The 15,728-nt window shown below is 30.0% G+C and overlaps 7 protein-coding genes across 7 annotated transcripts; 2 read left to right on the top strand and 5 right to left on the bottom strand.

Annotated features, from left to right (window-relative positions):
- Positions 1-987: 987 nt before the first annotated feature.
- LOC111426470 (uncharacterized) lies at positions 988-1,931 on the bottom strand. Its single transcript, XM_023060996.2, has 3 exons — positions 1,749-1,931; positions 1,470-1,691; positions 988-1,416 (listed from the first exon to the last, which is right to left on the bottom strand). The coding sequence occupies exons 1-3, from the start codon at positions 1,908-1,910 to the stop codon at positions 1,093-1,095; spliced, it is 708 nt and encodes a 235-aa protein (XP_022916764.2). The 5' UTR covers positions 1,911-1,931; the 3' UTR covers positions 988-1,092.
- Positions 1,932-3,416: 1,485 nt separating this feature from the next.
- Positions 3,417-4,951, top strand: LOC111426458 (UPAR/Ly6 domain-containing protein bero-like). The gene is made up of 3 exons (XM_023060982.2): positions 3,417-3,851; positions 4,324-4,530; positions 4,587-4,951. The coding sequence occupies exons 1-3, from the start codon at positions 3,788-3,790 to the stop codon at positions 4,796-4,798; spliced, it is 483 nt and encodes a 160-aa protein (XP_022916750.1). The 5' UTR covers positions 3,417-3,787; the 3' UTR covers positions 4,799-4,951.
- Positions 4,952-6,826: 1,875 nt separating this feature from the next.
- Positions 6,827-7,746, bottom strand: LOC111426463 (crooked). The gene is made up of 3 exons (XM_023060987.2): positions 7,530-7,746; positions 7,269-7,430; positions 6,827-7,214 (listed from the first exon to the last, which is right to left on the bottom strand). The coding sequence occupies exons 1-3, from the start codon at positions 7,591-7,593 to the stop codon at positions 6,988-6,990; spliced, it is 453 nt and encodes a 150-aa protein (XP_022916755.1). The 5' UTR covers positions 7,594-7,746; the 3' UTR covers positions 6,827-6,987.
- A 42-nt stretch (positions 7,747-7,788) lies between these two features.
- On the bottom strand, positions 7,789-8,885 carry LOC111426462 (L-xylulose reductase). Its single transcript, XM_023060985.2, has 4 exons — positions 8,706-8,885; positions 8,403-8,655; positions 8,030-8,347; positions 7,789-7,977 (listed from the first exon to the last, which is right to left on the bottom strand). The coding sequence occupies exons 1-4, from the start codon at positions 8,755-8,757 to the stop codon at positions 7,866-7,868; spliced, it is 735 nt and encodes a 244-aa protein (XP_022916753.2). The 5' UTR covers positions 8,758-8,885; the 3' UTR covers positions 7,789-7,865.
- Positions 8,886-8,913: 28 nt separating this feature from the next.
- LOC111426461 (UPF0764 protein C16orf89 homolog) lies at positions 8,914-10,459 on the top strand. The gene is made up of 5 exons (XM_023060984.2): positions 8,914-9,031; positions 9,183-9,416; positions 9,467-9,604; positions 9,655-10,104; positions 10,164-10,459. The coding sequence occupies exons 2-5, from the start codon at positions 9,233-9,235 to the stop codon at positions 10,430-10,432; spliced, it is 1,041 nt and encodes a 346-aa protein (XP_022916752.2). The 5' UTR covers positions 8,914-9,031; positions 9,183-9,232; the 3' UTR covers positions 10,433-10,459.
- Positions 10,298-12,987, bottom strand: LOC111426460 (pickpocket protein 28-like). The gene is made up of 7 exons (XM_023060983.2): positions 12,339-12,987; positions 12,044-12,286; positions 11,838-11,937; positions 11,429-11,785; positions 11,106-11,376; positions 10,841-11,051; positions 10,298-10,794 (listed from the first exon to the last, which is right to left on the bottom strand). Exons 1-7 carry the CDS (start codon positions 12,503-12,505, stop codon positions 10,494-10,496), a joined length of 1,650 nt encoding a protein of 549 aa, XP_022916751.1. The 5' UTR covers positions 12,506-12,987; the 3' UTR covers positions 10,298-10,493.
- A 708-nt stretch (positions 12,988-13,695) lies between these two features.
- LOC111426426 (Wnt ligand secretion mediator) lies at positions 13,696-15,690 on the bottom strand. Its single transcript, XM_023060938.2, has one exon. The coding sequence runs from the start codon at positions 15,600-15,602 to the stop codon at positions 13,986-13,988; it is 1,617 nt and encodes a 538-aa protein (XP_022916706.2). The 5' UTR covers positions 15,603-15,690; the 3' UTR covers positions 13,696-13,985.
- Between the last annotated feature and the right edge of the window lie 38 nt (positions 15,691-15,728).

The following is a 15,728-nucleotide window of genomic DNA, read 5'->3' as shown; positions in this document are numbered from 1 at the left end:
TTTGATAAGATTAAAACGAAAATAGAACAAGATTTAAGTGCATCTCAACATAAATCTTCAATTATCACCTGATTGAAAAACCCATTGTTATAAATTAGAGAGATAAAAATCAAAAAATCACGTTTAAACCATCTTAATTTACACTTTAAAATGAATAAAAAACCCATTATTTGCCACTAAAATGTTATTAAAGTTCTAATGTTTTATTGTTGTTGTCATTAAGCGTTTATGCCTTAAAGATTCGTTTTATTTCTATAAATTAATAAATCGTTTCTTTCTTTCCTTTAACAGTGTGGAAAATGTAGGTTACGTTGAGGCTCTACGACGACACCGATTCAAACGACTCTGTTAATAGAAAAGTGTCCCCAATAAACAGGAACTTAGTACAGGAAGTTAATCTTTGTATTTCCATTTATGTTCTAAATAAAAAAGCTTAATAAATAAATAAACGAATTTATTTACACTTGACGTTTGACATTCAAATTGACATCTTACGGCGACATCTCTATATTTTTTCTATAACTGACAAAAATTAATAATAGTAATCAAATAAAATAAATTTATTTTTTATTAATCGTATTAATAATTGTTATTAAAAATAAAATATTTCTCCTTATAATCATTAATAATATTGGAGTTTTATTTTAAATCGTTTTTTGGAAATTTAGAGAGCGCCGCCATCTTTGAGTCATAAAACGCATTACATAACACAGATTTCAATATTTTATAATCAATTTATTAAAAAGTTAATTTTTCTTAATAAAAACAAATTTATTTTATAATATATAATAAATAATATTTTATGGTGTATAATTAAAATTTTATCGTTTTCGGAAATTAATTCACGTTTTATTTATATTGATGAACTCGACTAATAGATGGCGAAACTTGTAAAAATTACAATAAAAAAAATTCAATTAAAATTGCAAATAACATTAAAAAAATGTATTAATTTAATTAATTAACTCAAATAAAATTATCTAAATATTATTTTAATATATTTATTCATCAAATCATTTTATAAATTTCATAAGCAACCCAATATACACTATAAGTAATAATAAGAATCAAAAATATAATAATTATTAAATTTTATCCAAATTCAACTTCATAAGTATCAGCAACACAAGTAAACAAGCTAGATCTATCATCATACGCATAACTGTAAGCTTGGGGACAATTTGCTTTAAAATATTTTGCCGAATTGATGTTCTCCGGCCAATTATTTGGGTTGCATCGATCAGGTCCGAATTCTCCAGTACAACAATATTGCGGCTCATTTCTCAATAAACAAGCACTTTTACAACCAATGGTCTGACCATTGTAATTAAGACGTAACTCATTTGGACAATTTGAATTCAAATCGCTTTTACATTGTAATGTTGGACATTGCCCATTTCCATTAACTGGTCTAATCTGTATAATGAAGGTTGATGTAATTGTAAGAGATCTTTTAAGTGATAACTTACGAGAGCCTTTGAGTTGAAACCATCCACTAGGGAAATGTCATAAAAATCTTGCCCAGCATGAGCTCTTAAATTGATTTCAACTAAAGTAGCCGGTGGAGCACCTCCATTTCCGTTACATTCAATTATATTACCACAATCACCGGTTTCACAGTGATTGCCATTAACACACCATGTTCGTGCCCAAAATCGTCCGGCCCAATCATTAGGTGCATCTACAAATCTCTGAAAATAAAAAAGGATTTAATATATTTAAAATAAAATTAATTTAAATTATATTACTGATGCACCCTGATTTAAAGTAAATCCTCCACCCGCCAAATGAGCTTTCCCAGAATTTCCTTGAATTCCAACGTTAATCGGACCACCATGATAATTAATTATGTTAAATTGTACTCCTAAACTGTTGCCGATAACGGCCAATACAAAAATGAGAAGTTTCATCGTGTAAAGTGAACTCTTCAATGTTATGAACTGGATTCGCTCTTCTTTTATACATGTCCGTTAATGTAAAAATGCTGTTATGATGGGTGGAAATACCCAAAGTTTTTATGTCTGCTTTGTGGAAAAATTGCATGAATATTTAAGAAGATAGATAAGAACACAAAGAAAAAGACAATAACAACACTTATATGTATTAATATTAATTCTTAAAGTTGCGTATTTTCTTAGTAATAATTGTTGTGGGTTTTCTTTTCTCTTAGGAAAAATAAGATTATTTTTGATTGATGAAGCATTGAAGGTTAATTTTCTATCAAGGTTATCTTGTCTTATATTGTTTTTGGATCCAAAAGGAATTTTCCAATATTCCTTTTTTTATGCGAATATTTGTTTATTTAATATTTATGAACATAAAATATTGTTAATATCGAAACATTTCGTTGTGGTAAACAACATTTCGATATATTTCTTTGTTACGTAAATTCTTAAAGCGTTATGATTTATTTTTATCAGAAATATCTAGGTGAACTTTAGAAATAACTTAACTTCTTGCTTTCTTATCTTTTTACATTCTTTTTAAATACAGAAATTGCTGCACGAATAAGTATACAAAAACAAATTCGGTACATTTCATAAATATGAAATTGTCATTGGAATTTTGGCAGCGCCATCTAGTCAATCTATAGTACAAACTCATAACGTCATTCTTTATTTTTATCAGATATATTTAATTGAACTTTAGAAATGACATTAACTTGCCCTAATCTTACTAGTTACATTCTGTTTAAAATTATTAAAAGAATTTAGTCAGCGCCATCTATTAAATTAATAACACAAACTCATAAAGGAAACTGTTGCTAAATTAGCTTCTTTATCATTGTCCAAAGCCTACTAAAAATATTATTTAGTATTTCTAGTAGGCTTTGCATTATCATAATGAAAATATAATAATTATTTTACATAGTACATTAAATGCTAAATTTAAAGATTTTCGTGTATTTTAATAATTTTCGAAGATTAATTGAAGACGCTCAATTTATTTTGACAACTTTCATAATCACATTCAAAATATAAAAGTTAAATTAAAAATAATGTTGTTAAAGGAGAAACGAATGAAAATACTAATTACAATTAATTACAAAATATACTAATTAATTATGAATCAAGTAAATCTTGTAAGTTAGTAATAAATTAATTGTTGATGAAAAAAAATTTATGATTGAACTCTTTTCCGATTAGACAATGTTTTTATGGTAGTACCTAATAATTCGAAAATGACTAAGTACTTAAATGTAGACGTAATAGTGGCTTTAAGGTGACCCTGTACAGTCATCATCTTTTACTTGTTTTTGCGTCTAATGTAATTCCGTGTGAATGCAAACGAGTGAGTTAATTGTTACATTTTCGCATATTGTAAGTTCTCATCCAACTGTTAAAGGTTAAAAGGCTACGATGCTGTTATTACTTATTACGTAGATTATGTAAGTGCTATTTTTTTATTTTATGTAAATGTAGTAATACTCTAAACTAGTCATAATTTTAAATATCGATAGAAATCATTGCAAAGTGATTCACCGATTTTGATTCATTCCCTTAATAATGTTTTGAAATCGATTAATATAATTCATATCTTTGTAATTACACAATCGTCTTTTTATAAACACAAACCTCACAACCTGTTCTCTATAAAATTTGTAACCATTTTTTATGGTACATGAATAACGGTGGGGGAACCAATTGTGATGGTTCAAACGGTGGTTAAGACGTAGAAGGAGAGTGTGGATTCACGTTAAAGTTTACCTTCAGTTTCAGTAGTCATACCGCGAAAGCAACAAGTTAAATTTTAAAGATAGCAAAGAAAGATCAACAAGTGCAAAAACATGGCTTTTAATAAAATCGCGTTGTTATTGTTTACCGTTATGTTAATTTCTCTTATTTATACAGGTATGTATTTGTATTTTGTTGTTATTGTTTAAAAATTTTATATAAAACGAAAAATTAGTTTAAAATTACGTTTTAATTCATGCAGTTTTTTAAATATTCTATGTGGGTTACGTGACAGGAAATGCACATACATGTTTATCGTTGTAATGTATTAATTTGCGAAAACTACCTATTTTTTAAATAATCATTAACAATTATTTTCGGTTACATCATCGCAAACAGCAAAATATCTTAAAATAACTTGTTATTACACCTTCTTGATTCCCCCCACTCCAAAAAAGAAAAACTTTCTGTTTTTATTATTATATTATAGGTAGGTCAAATTGGCGCACCTAGTTTCGAAGTAAATAAATATACGTTTCCGCTCTACTCTAGATTGGAAATAAAGACTTTTTTTATTTATAATTAAAAATCTAAAAATTTCATATAAATATAAATAATTATATATAATTATTATTATAATTTTTTTTAGTGGATGCTTTAAAATGTTACAAATGTACCTCTTTCGAAATGGAATTATGCGCTGATTACTTTAACCAAACAGACATACGGAGAAGAATGATTTATGGTCCTAATTTTGCGGATGCTCAAATGCCGAAAGAAATCGATTGTGGAACTGAAGTTTTTGCTTATCCATCGATTAATCAGCGAGCAGTTTGCGTGAAAAAAGTCGAAACAGGTTATAAAAGAGTCAATTAAACAATTTGGGTTGGTTTATAACACTTTTTTGTTTAGAATACGGAAGAAAACGATACTCAAGAGAATGTATGTTCATCAATAGAGATTTAACAACTTTGGAATGTCCCCAAGAATCGAGACCAAGCAGTCATAAAACCCTAGAATCGTGCGACGTTTGCGATACGGATTTGTGTAATTCATCCCCGAAATTGTTTTCACTTAAAAGTTTCTTTTTATTAACTTTCTTAACGATTTTATTGCGAATATAAGCATTTAATCAAATTAAAATCATTTATATTCTTAGATGTGTTGTTTTAACGTTTTTTTTGTTACTTTGTGTAAATAAAACCTTTGTAATGTTTATTAACTTATAAAATATGAGAGAAAAAAAATTAATTAATAAAATAAATGTAGTACATAAATGGATGGTTTTTATTAAATTGTGGTGAGAAATTATCAACGTAATGATCTCATTACGTTCGAATAAGTTAAGATTGGAACACAAAAGAAGTATTCGGAGGGGGAAAAACCGAAAACGTTCATTCAATTCAGGTTTAATTGAGCTCGTAGACTTATTTAAGTTTAGGTAGACGCAATTATTACCAATTAAAAACGTTTTACTTATTAAGATCTACCGTAAGCTTGTAAGTTTCCGTTCTTATAAGGCAAAAACATCTCCGTTCTCATAAGATCTCGAACTTCGTATGTATTTCCAATGAAATCGTGACTGGAATTTGAGTTATTGGGACAACCATGTATTTCTGTGCTTGACGTTCATTTAGGAAAATAATAAAAGTTCTATACCAATATTGATTGAATTACCGGTTACCCAATTGATTCTTTCAAATATTCGGGGCCTAAAACAGCTTGTTTTATGTTATAAAGCGCACCAGACCACCTCAAGATTAGATATAATTTATTGTTATATAGATAGGCAACTAAAAACGTTTGGTTAGAATGCGCAATTCGTTTTTTATACTGTCGTCTACAGCGCTGAAATCATTGGCAGGCGGGAAATATAAATTAAATTGGTTATTTGAAAGTTCTTTTGAAACTTTATTCTTTAATTTTTTTAATATTATTTATTTTAGCAACTCTTCCTCTGTACACAACATAGGTACACAACACAATCATGCAATCAAAAATATTACTATATGTACTATGTCAAACCTGGTCAAACCAGTCAAACTGACAACTCAAAAAATTGTCAAAATGGGTTCTGTAATCGAAAGCAACGCTATAAGTGACAGTATCCAGAATTAAACGTATGTTCCCCACTTCATTAATACGAGTGACTGGTGCATGAACCACCTACAATTTGAGATATGAAAGTGAAATCTGATATAACCTCAAAATGAATTGTTTATGATTGTTTACGATCCTTGGGGTTGTCAATTTCATAGTACCAATTTACAAAAAAATAAAGGTACTCAATCTTAAAGTTTTGACGTTATATTGTAACTCACTTAACATAGCAATTATTAATTGACAATTAAATAACAAAAATTAATATAATGGTAGTGTATAATGTAATTAATTTAAATTAAAATTGTTTAAAAAGATTTTATTTAAACTTAGTGATATTTCATTAATTCTATTACCAACGGCACAAGCGCAAGGCAGCCATCACCTCATTTTCTGAGCTACTTCTTTTTTTCGGCATGTTTCGTCTCAAAAACCCAAAAATTTTCTACAATAGCCAAATATAAATGGCTTAAAAGATACAAAATAAATAACTTTGATTTATTCTGAATCGAATAGAACAAAACTCATTCTTTTTTAGCGAATAGAAAAGTTTTGGTGACAATTTTGAAAATTAACCTGCTCTTGCAATGACAATTTGTAAATTAAAAAATAATTTAACTCATTTTATATTTCAAGGTTGGTAGTTACGACAGAATTCCCTGAGGAATTAGTTGCCGAAATAGGTTATGTTTTTAACTTTAATATTTATTTATTTAAATGTTAATATTTATAAAAATAAATAAATTCGAATCGTTTAGATGAAGCGTTAAAAGTATTTCCCATATTATGGATGAAGTTATCTCATTATGTTTAAACAAGTTAAGAATCGCCCACAAAATGAATATTAGAAGGGAATAAAACCGAAAACGTTCATTCAATTTAGGTCTAATTGAGCACAAAGACATATTTAAGTTTATATAAACGCAATTATTATCAATTAAAAACGTCTTGACATTATTAAAATCTACTGTAAGGTCTTTCCGTTAATCAAATGAATAAATTTTATTTATTTTGTGAGTTGTTTTTATTAAAAAAACTTTATTTTATAAAACTTCTATATATATACGATTTATTATAAAAAGAAATGGACGGATACATGAGATTCCAGTAAAACATCATTAAATCTAGAAATTAATGTTTCTTTTTGCTTCTTTGATCAATTTTCCATATTGTGATATATACAACAAAGTTAATTTTAATAATATCGTTTTCTTTAAACATTCCGTAACAACAAAATCAACAAAAACATGGATACTCCAAACCCTAACCTAGATATTTTAAGCGAATCCGTTCCGTTGCATCCATCTTTACTGTTACAGGTACAATATTCCATAAAAATGTTGTAAGTTCCCGTTCTCATAAGGCAAAAACGTTCGTCACCTCGAATCCCGGGTTCTCCCAAATAAGCACAACTTCGTATGTATCTCCAAACGCCGTGAACTAAAAATTGGTAAAATCAAATAAACGAAAAGATGAGTCACTTTAATTGTGTACTTTTTTGTCGTATTTTTCTGCACATCCTCGACTCGATATCGGGTAGATGATCTAAGCTGGGCGTTTTACTGCAATCAGTAATTGCAAAAGTACGATTGTCGAAAGGATCCGAACATTTTGGGTCAGCATCGCTTCTACATTCCCAACATTTAATTCCGTAACCTATTAATAAATCGTTTAAGTGATTAAGAATTAATTAAATTATATAAAATTAAAGGGAACTTTGAAACTTTCTTAGAGTTTGGGCGATACCACACTAACCTTGTTTAATTAAAACTATTAAAAGAATTGAGATGAAAACGACAATTTTTGGATTAAAATCCATTTTAAACCTTTATAGAGATTTATTTTAATAATTTTTACGAGTTATTATTGAGAATTCAAACACTTTTTGCTGGTTTAAACACCGTAAACATACTTGCATTTTCGGACTAGGTGCGTCATAGCTTGTGCGCGGCGTGTAGAACTGGTGTTTAATAGAATGGGCGTGGATACTTTTGTCTATCAAATGAGTAGTTGGTTCAAATTTAAATAATTTTTACAATTTATTGTTTATTTAAAATAATAAAAAACATTTTTAATTTCTTATCTTCTTAATTAAATAGCAAGGAATCCACCATCCACCGGTAAACAAGATCCGGTAATCAAACTCGATTTATCGCTTAAAAGATATAAAACGGCATCGGTAACTTCACGTACTTCTCCAAATCTAAAAAAATTTAATATAAAGATTAAAATAGAAATAATAAAGAGATAAATACCGTTTTAAAGGAATTTTTTCTTTCATCGGATCAGCTATTTTAGGGTTGCTCCATCCAATTCTTCCCATCGCTGTCATTATCACCGTGGGGTTCACACAATTAACCCTTATGTTGTAAGCACCAAATTCCGCGGCAGCTACGCGTGTAAAAGCGTCCAGAGCACCTTTTGTAGCACAATAAACGCCGTGATCTTTTAATCCGGCCATGGAAGCTTGTGAGGAAATATTAACGATTGAACCGGAAATGTTTCTTGCAATCATATTTTTAGCAATAATTTGTGTTATATGTATGATTGATTTAATATTTAAATCGAAAGATCTTAAAAAGAAAAAATTTGTTATGTTAGGTTATGTTTAATAAATTGAATTAATACTTATCAATGTGTTCTTGGGTTATTTCAAGAATTGGGGCTAAAAGTGCAACGGCTGCGTTATTAATTAATAAGTCAATTGGTCCAATGTCTTTGAGAACATTTTCGGTTTCTTCCCAATTTGATAAATCAGCGGTTTTTATTTCAACGTTAGAAGTTTCCGATTTTAAGGATTCCAAAAGATCTTTCGATCGACTTATAGCGATTACATGGGCCCCACATGCCACTAATTGTTTTACAATATCTCTTCCAATACCTATATAATTGTAAAAATTAATAATATTAAAATATGATGGATTTTTTTACCTTGGCTAGCTCCTGTAACTAAAGCCGTTTTCCCTTTAAAAGATATTTCCATAATTATGTAATTAACGAATTAATTGAGTTTAAAAACGTTGGTTATCACAAAATGTTATGATTTTATTAGGTGTAAGGTTATCAAAATTAAGTAAAAATAATCAGTGAGATATGCAACTTTAATTACATAACTTCTTTTTATTCAACATTTCTCTTCATTCAAAATTAAATTTAGATAAATTCCAAGTAAATCCCAGAAAATCCTTTTACAAATTGAGGTCGGATTTAAATCTAAACGAAATAAATTGAGTGTTTCCCCTCGAGGAATATTAAATGTAAAAATAACTTTATTATTAAGCTTTTTTAACAATTAAACATCAATTTGATTAATAAGATCTTTCATAATTCGATTTTTAATTAATAATAATTAATAATACATAATTTCCACGAATAAAAGAAAAACAATTTCTTTTCTTTTTGCGAAAGAAAACGTTGCGTATATAAACCGGGGACAACACCGTCGTTCGTCTTCAGTGATGTTGCGACTCTTTTGCTGGCTTTTTCTTCTTAACGGGTTTCCTTCGACTGTGGTATGTCGCTGTTACGAAAATCACCTTGTCGAAGAAGTTTTCGATAGTTTAGAGAAAGTTTTAAATTATGTAGATGTGAATAAAGAGTTTATGAACGTCGACGCTGTCTTCGGTTTAGTTTTAGGAGAAGGTAAAGGCATTAAATTAAAAGTAGATTTAAAAAAAAACTTTTTGTTAAAGCCCATGTGGTGTATTTAAATCGTTTTAACCAAATCCCCGAAGAATACAAAGAAAAAACTTTTAAAATTATGAAGAAATTTGAAAGAATCGTTGAAGAAACCAAAACATTTTTACTCATAAATAAAAGAAACTTAATTTGTGAGTATTTATATTTTGTAATTATAACATTTTAATGTTTCTTGTTTTAGTTTTAAACACCGTTTTAGAATTTGAGCCCTGGATTAAAAATGTAACCTATAAAAATTTATTGGCAAAGTTTTATTCTTCAACCCCAATTGATACTTATCAAAAGTATTTGAACTTGTTACTTGGGTCCTCTTTTAACGAAAAAATCTCCGACGATTGCATTTTGGAGTTGTTGCAACAAGAAAAAAGTTTCCGCTCTAAACATCTTTGTATCCTAAGTGAGGAATGTTACAAAATTTTTAGGTTAGGTTCCCAAACTAAATTCGATCCTGGCTATGGGATTACACACAGCTTATTATTTTTACAAATAGCAAGATCGCGAATGTGCGAATTAAACGGAATTAATGTCAAAAGGAACATTAAAAAGTTTTGTTCGTACATTTTATGGGAGATGCAAGAAAATGTTGGTTATGGTTTTTTGGGATCTCTCGATGATTTATTATTAGAACAAAGTAAGTTTTTTTCATTATTATTACTTAATTTATATATATTAATTGCACTTATTTGACAGTTACTTTGTGTGGTTATGAGGGATACAAAAACTTTATTACAAGCGAGATTATCGACTACATTTTATCGATACAAAAACCATCCGGATGTTTTGGCGTCGATTCTGGAAATAAAATCACAAAGAAAACTACAAGATTAAAACGAGAAAGTAATTTATTACCCGATAATTGTATCGATCACACCACCGGACTTGGAGTGTCTACGCTAACCTCAATTTTACGCTATTTATTATATAAACTACTAAATAATGAATGTGATTATTACGATTAATTAAACAAAAGATTTATTCGCTATTAATTATCACTAAAATTAATAATAACATAACCTAAAATTATTTTTCAAGATCATCCTTTTCGTTCTTTTTATCTTTATAAGGATGTAAATAGGCGTCATTTTGTAATAAATCGTCGGAAGCAGACCAAAAGTGCCGTCCAAATTTTAAAATATTCATTAAAAGGCGTAGAGTCATAAAATATAAGGTTTCTATCAACGAAACGAATGAAAATCCGATAAAAAGGCCCAAAAGACCGCCGCAGTTTGCCATAAAATCGGTTATACCATATAATTCGTTCCTTTCTGATGTTATAACCTGCATTTCTTTATAAAATAACGTCATCCTGGCCATTCTTGTTCTAAAAAAAACGATGAGATTAATAATTACATTAATTTTAACATTACCCGGTAAAATCTTCTTCGTTTTCGTAAGCCTCCAACACTTTTACCCAATTAAAATCAGCTTGCGAGGTTTCCGCGTTATAAGTGACGGCTGTGCAAGCTTGTAAGCAATTACACCCCGATTCGGTGGAATTAACACTCGAAACTATGCTTGTCCGAGCATTTTTCATGCAAGCTGTACTGCCCGAGCCACAAATTTGGGTGTGCTCACTATCTGAAAGGAGAAAAATCCCTCAATTGGCTTTTTTTTAAATATATAAGGACCTACGAGGCATATGATAAGCGACACATCCACACATATTTAACGTGACGTTCGTTAAGCACTCAATGTAACAATTTTGTTGGCTGTATGTGTTGTAGTATCGCAATTTTCGCTCGTGCGAGAAATAGCAACCCCTTTTTTTGGGGTCATAACCCAAGAGACTCGACGATGTGGTCATCATATCCGGTTTTATTGCAACGACGACTTCTTGGTCTAACGGAAGCCGAAAAAATTGCATCCCCACTCTCGGTACTTCATCCGGGGGATGCAAAGCTACCTAAAATTTCAAAAAATCAATTTTATTATTACATCAATCTTAAATAAATTACTTTAAATCCTTGAACAGGGCCTCTACAAACGTAATCTAAATCGTTTTCGTTAGCTTTTAAAAGAATCGTTATCCCAGCTTTCGCACCGGCCGTGACGACTCTAAAAGGATACGTTTCTTCGTCGTCTTCGAGAGACGTATAACCGCTTTCTAAGGTCCAATCGGTTGGTTCGCGATTGTGATCAAGAAAATCTTTGTTATGGAACACTTCGTTGGTGTAAATCGCGTCTCTGTTTAACATATTGAACGTGTAACAAATCCCTTCCTCCGAGAGCATTTTATAAAATAAGGTGTCGCACGTTTCGTTTCGATCCTGCCAAGTGCACGACATGAAAATTTCTTTGTAAGGAGGTGCTATCTAAATGCCAAAAAAGAAAAGTGAGGTGAATGAAAATAATTCAAAATAAAACCTCTTCGAAGAAATCGATCACTCCGAAATCGGTGGTTTTAGATCCATCTAAATAAACGTGGGTGTCACATAATAACGAAGCGTCTTCGTACATCTTATTTCTAAAAGGAAATGATTTAAAATAAAATTTTATTTTTGACGTATGTCAAATTTAAGTAATCCCACTTTTACCAACTTGAGATAAATTTAATCAATTTAATTACTTACTCTTCTTCGGTTAAGTTATCATGCTTTCTGTTTCTGTGATAATAACTGGTAAAATTAAAAACGGTTTGTCGACTTTTAGTTTCTGAACAAATCGTGACCGCAGGAAATGCGATGGCCCCAACCGGAGTTGGGCTTTGCGCAAAACTAACGATAACCGGGGAGTTCGTCCATTTATCGTGCGTTTTTAAGATCATCATCGTACAAATACTCAAACAAGCCGATATAACAACCGTCCAAAATATCCTTCAACGTACAATTGCAATTATGTGAAAATTAAATTAATCTAAAACATTACTTTTCGGGAATCGTTCTATTTTGATCGCCCAAATATTGAAAACCATGTAAACTCGTCGAACTTGTGTATTCACTAAAATAATCTCGCAAATTTTTGACAAAACCGGGATATTTCTTTTTCGGTTTCAAATTTTCTTCGAAAATTTGATCGTTTTTTTCTACAGTCATTTTTGAAACAGTTATGTTACGAACTGCGTTTAATGGTGAAATGGAATCGAATTAGATAAAATTTTCCCTTTTTATACGAAGAGTTTTGGGCGGTGATGAGTTCCTGGGGGAAAACCTGAAAAAATAAAAACGTAATTAGACGCCGTTTAATTCACGTGTTCAAAGAATGTTTGAAGGATTGTTAATTAGCACGGACCAACCCATTTTCCCAAATGAAATGATATGGGAAAAGCTATTTTTTTATTAAATAATTTTTAAAATGAAAATTAAAACAATTTTGATTTTGGCCATCTAGCGTTAAAAGTGAGAATTTTGATTAAGTTGTCAATAAGAAAGTCAAATTGCTGTCATTGGTAAATGACATTTGTGAAAGAAAGTTGTTAACAATATGCCATAAAAATAAAATTCCTAGAGTTATGTTTCCATAAATTCATTATCTAAATATGCAAATAACGTAATTACATTAACTGAGTGTAAATTAATTACACTTCGTGACATGTATGAGTTAGATAACATTTTGTTTGATAAAAACTTGTGTTGAGTTATAATAAATTGTTTTATAGTAATATATCTAATAAAATAATCAAATTAAGGCAAAAATTAAATTTAACTTCTGTGATCCTTATACATAAAACAATCTAAGAAAACATAAAAATGGACAAAGAAAAATAAATTAATAAAACAAAATTGAGTGACATCTCTTACTCAATAGCAGAACTAATCAGCCAAATAAAATTTTTTTTTATCTTCGAATTTAAATTTAATAAATTTGCTAACACGATTAATTAAATAATAATTACTTAATCAAAGATCATTCATTTTACACTAAATAACATAATATATAAATTATATTAAACATAACATTTAAGCCGAAAATTCTTATTAACCTCAATTTTAGTTTGTATACACGTATTTGACACTTTTGGACTAGCGCCATCTATGAAGAAATATCGGGTAACACAAATAATTTATAATCAATAAATAAATATAGTGTAAAATGTTTTTCTACATTCCACATTTTCTCATTGCTAAAAAGCAAATGCTTATGAAGTTACAGGTTAAATATAGATTTTCCAATTTTCATCATCATTTTTATTAAAGCAAGAGTGGCGACGTCTAGTTTTTGACGTAAACAAAATATTTAAAACGCAAATGATTTAATTTCAGGAGTTTTATTAAAAGATTAAAGATTTTCTGATATGACAACATTTATTCTTTGTTAGCAAATGGTTAAGTACATTAAAATGTTATAAGAATATAAAAATTCGAGTATATCACTACATTATGTGATGTTATACATAACGGAAAAATCACAATTAATATAATACTGATTAAAAAACACACTTTAAAAGAGAATCTACACACTATTATTACACTTATTTTGATTATTTATCTTAATAATACCTGTTAATTAATATTGTGGGCAAGATTGTTTAAATGTCAAATTTGACATTTAATAATATACATAGTTAAAATAATCTTAATCAATAGTTGCTTTGCTAGCAAAAGAAGTTAAAGAAGCGATTTCACTTGCACATGGATCGGTGGCTAATCGGCTAAATTCAACTTCATCCCCATGTTCTCTACAAATAGGTTCGGTGGGCCATTGTTTGTGACTCGGAGCGTACAACATCAACATTGCACAAACATAAACATTCCACATTCCATAAACGCCAGTAAAAACAGCTGAAGAAACCTCGATATGTTCCATATCGTCGTCCCAATTATGTTGACCTTCATAAATTTGTCCATAAATAAATGTAACAATTGTTACAGCAGCACAAATAACAGTGGCAAGCATCAAAAAGTTGAAACGATAAATAATTCCTTCATAATGAAATCGGCGAGCGGAGGACATATTTGGAAGAGTGTCCCTTTTAATAGAAATGTTACGAAAAACTTTCCAAATCATGTAGCACAAGAAAATGAAATAAATACTTGCCGAAATTCCCGCTAAAATTATAAACGATAACGCTAGATTTGTGCCTAAGGGTGTTGTCCATATTGTATAAAAAGGATTTTTTAGTTGAATACCCCTCTCACAAAAATCAAAAATTAATAAAGATGCACAACCGATAATAATCGCTGAGAGATGCTTCCAATACTTTTTAATCGTATTTTTTTCTCCGCTATCTTGAATTAACATATGTTCACCAGCGAAAATTAACCAAAACGATAATAAGGTAGCATAAAAAATTCCCTGGCGGATGTCACTTAATAAAAGCATATACGGCATTTCAAAATATAAAGATAAATATTCAATGGGAGTATTAAAAATTAATAACGATCCAGCTAACGTAATTAACATATATTCCAATAAAGCTGGGGTTCTTGATAAAATATGAACTCTTCGCCAAAACCAAAACATCACAGCTAATAAACAAGGGAATAAAAACGTTTTTAATCCTAAGCAAATCATTGTAAACCCTCCATTCATATAAATAACGTGTAAGCGAACATCAGCAATTTTTGCTTGAATGTTGTTTTTCCCTGCACCACTTGGTAATCGCATATTTAATAAATAATAATCATGGTGTAAAGCCCCCAATTCAAATAAAGGTACGGTGGAACACATGTAATCAGGTAAAGCGTTACCTTGATCGTATCCCGCTATACAATCCATCGTTCTTTTTTCAATTGATACTGCGTAATCATTCCATTTAACATCACCTCGATTCTTATAGGCCAATTTAACATCCAACCCTAAATCAACGACCGGGTCCAAACTAAATGGTGGGACATGTACCAAATCAAACTCCAACACTCCAACCAAGTTTTGTTGCCAACGGGAAAAATCAAACTTTGGCATCCCAAGCGGTAATTGAAACACAAACACCAAGTTATCCGGTAACATGTTTTTTATGGGATCACGACTTGCCAAATCAATTTTTCTTCCACAATCGGTCGTAAACCATTTTTCACGATTCTTTCCGGCCTCTTCGTCCACACAAACAGTCGCGGTTATTCCTTGATGACCCGCTGGCGAAGGGGCGATGAATCCCCCAATCATGAAACACAACACTTGAAGGATTAGGAGAATCGCAACTAGAATACTCAATTTTCGACCGCTTAGATTTTCTAAAACGGTTCCGGCCATCTTAAAAGCTTAATAAGATGGATCTTTAAAAGAATAACATTAATGCGAATAACAAAGCGTGGTGTTGAGCGACAGTTAACAGATTTGGGCTTAAAGCGTGTTAAAACGACATCTATTGGGGAAAAT

The sequence above is a fragment of the Onthophagus taurus genome, chromosome 5, assembly GCF_036711975.1.
Source record: "Onthophagus taurus isolate NC chromosome 5, IU_Otau_3.0, whole genome shotgun sequence".
Lineage (NCBI taxonomy): Eukaryota > Metazoa > Arthropoda > Insecta > Coleoptera > Scarabaeidae > Onthophagus > Onthophagus taurus.
Note: the sequence above shows the minus strand (reverse complement) of the source record. Positions and strands in the feature narration are given on the sequence as shown.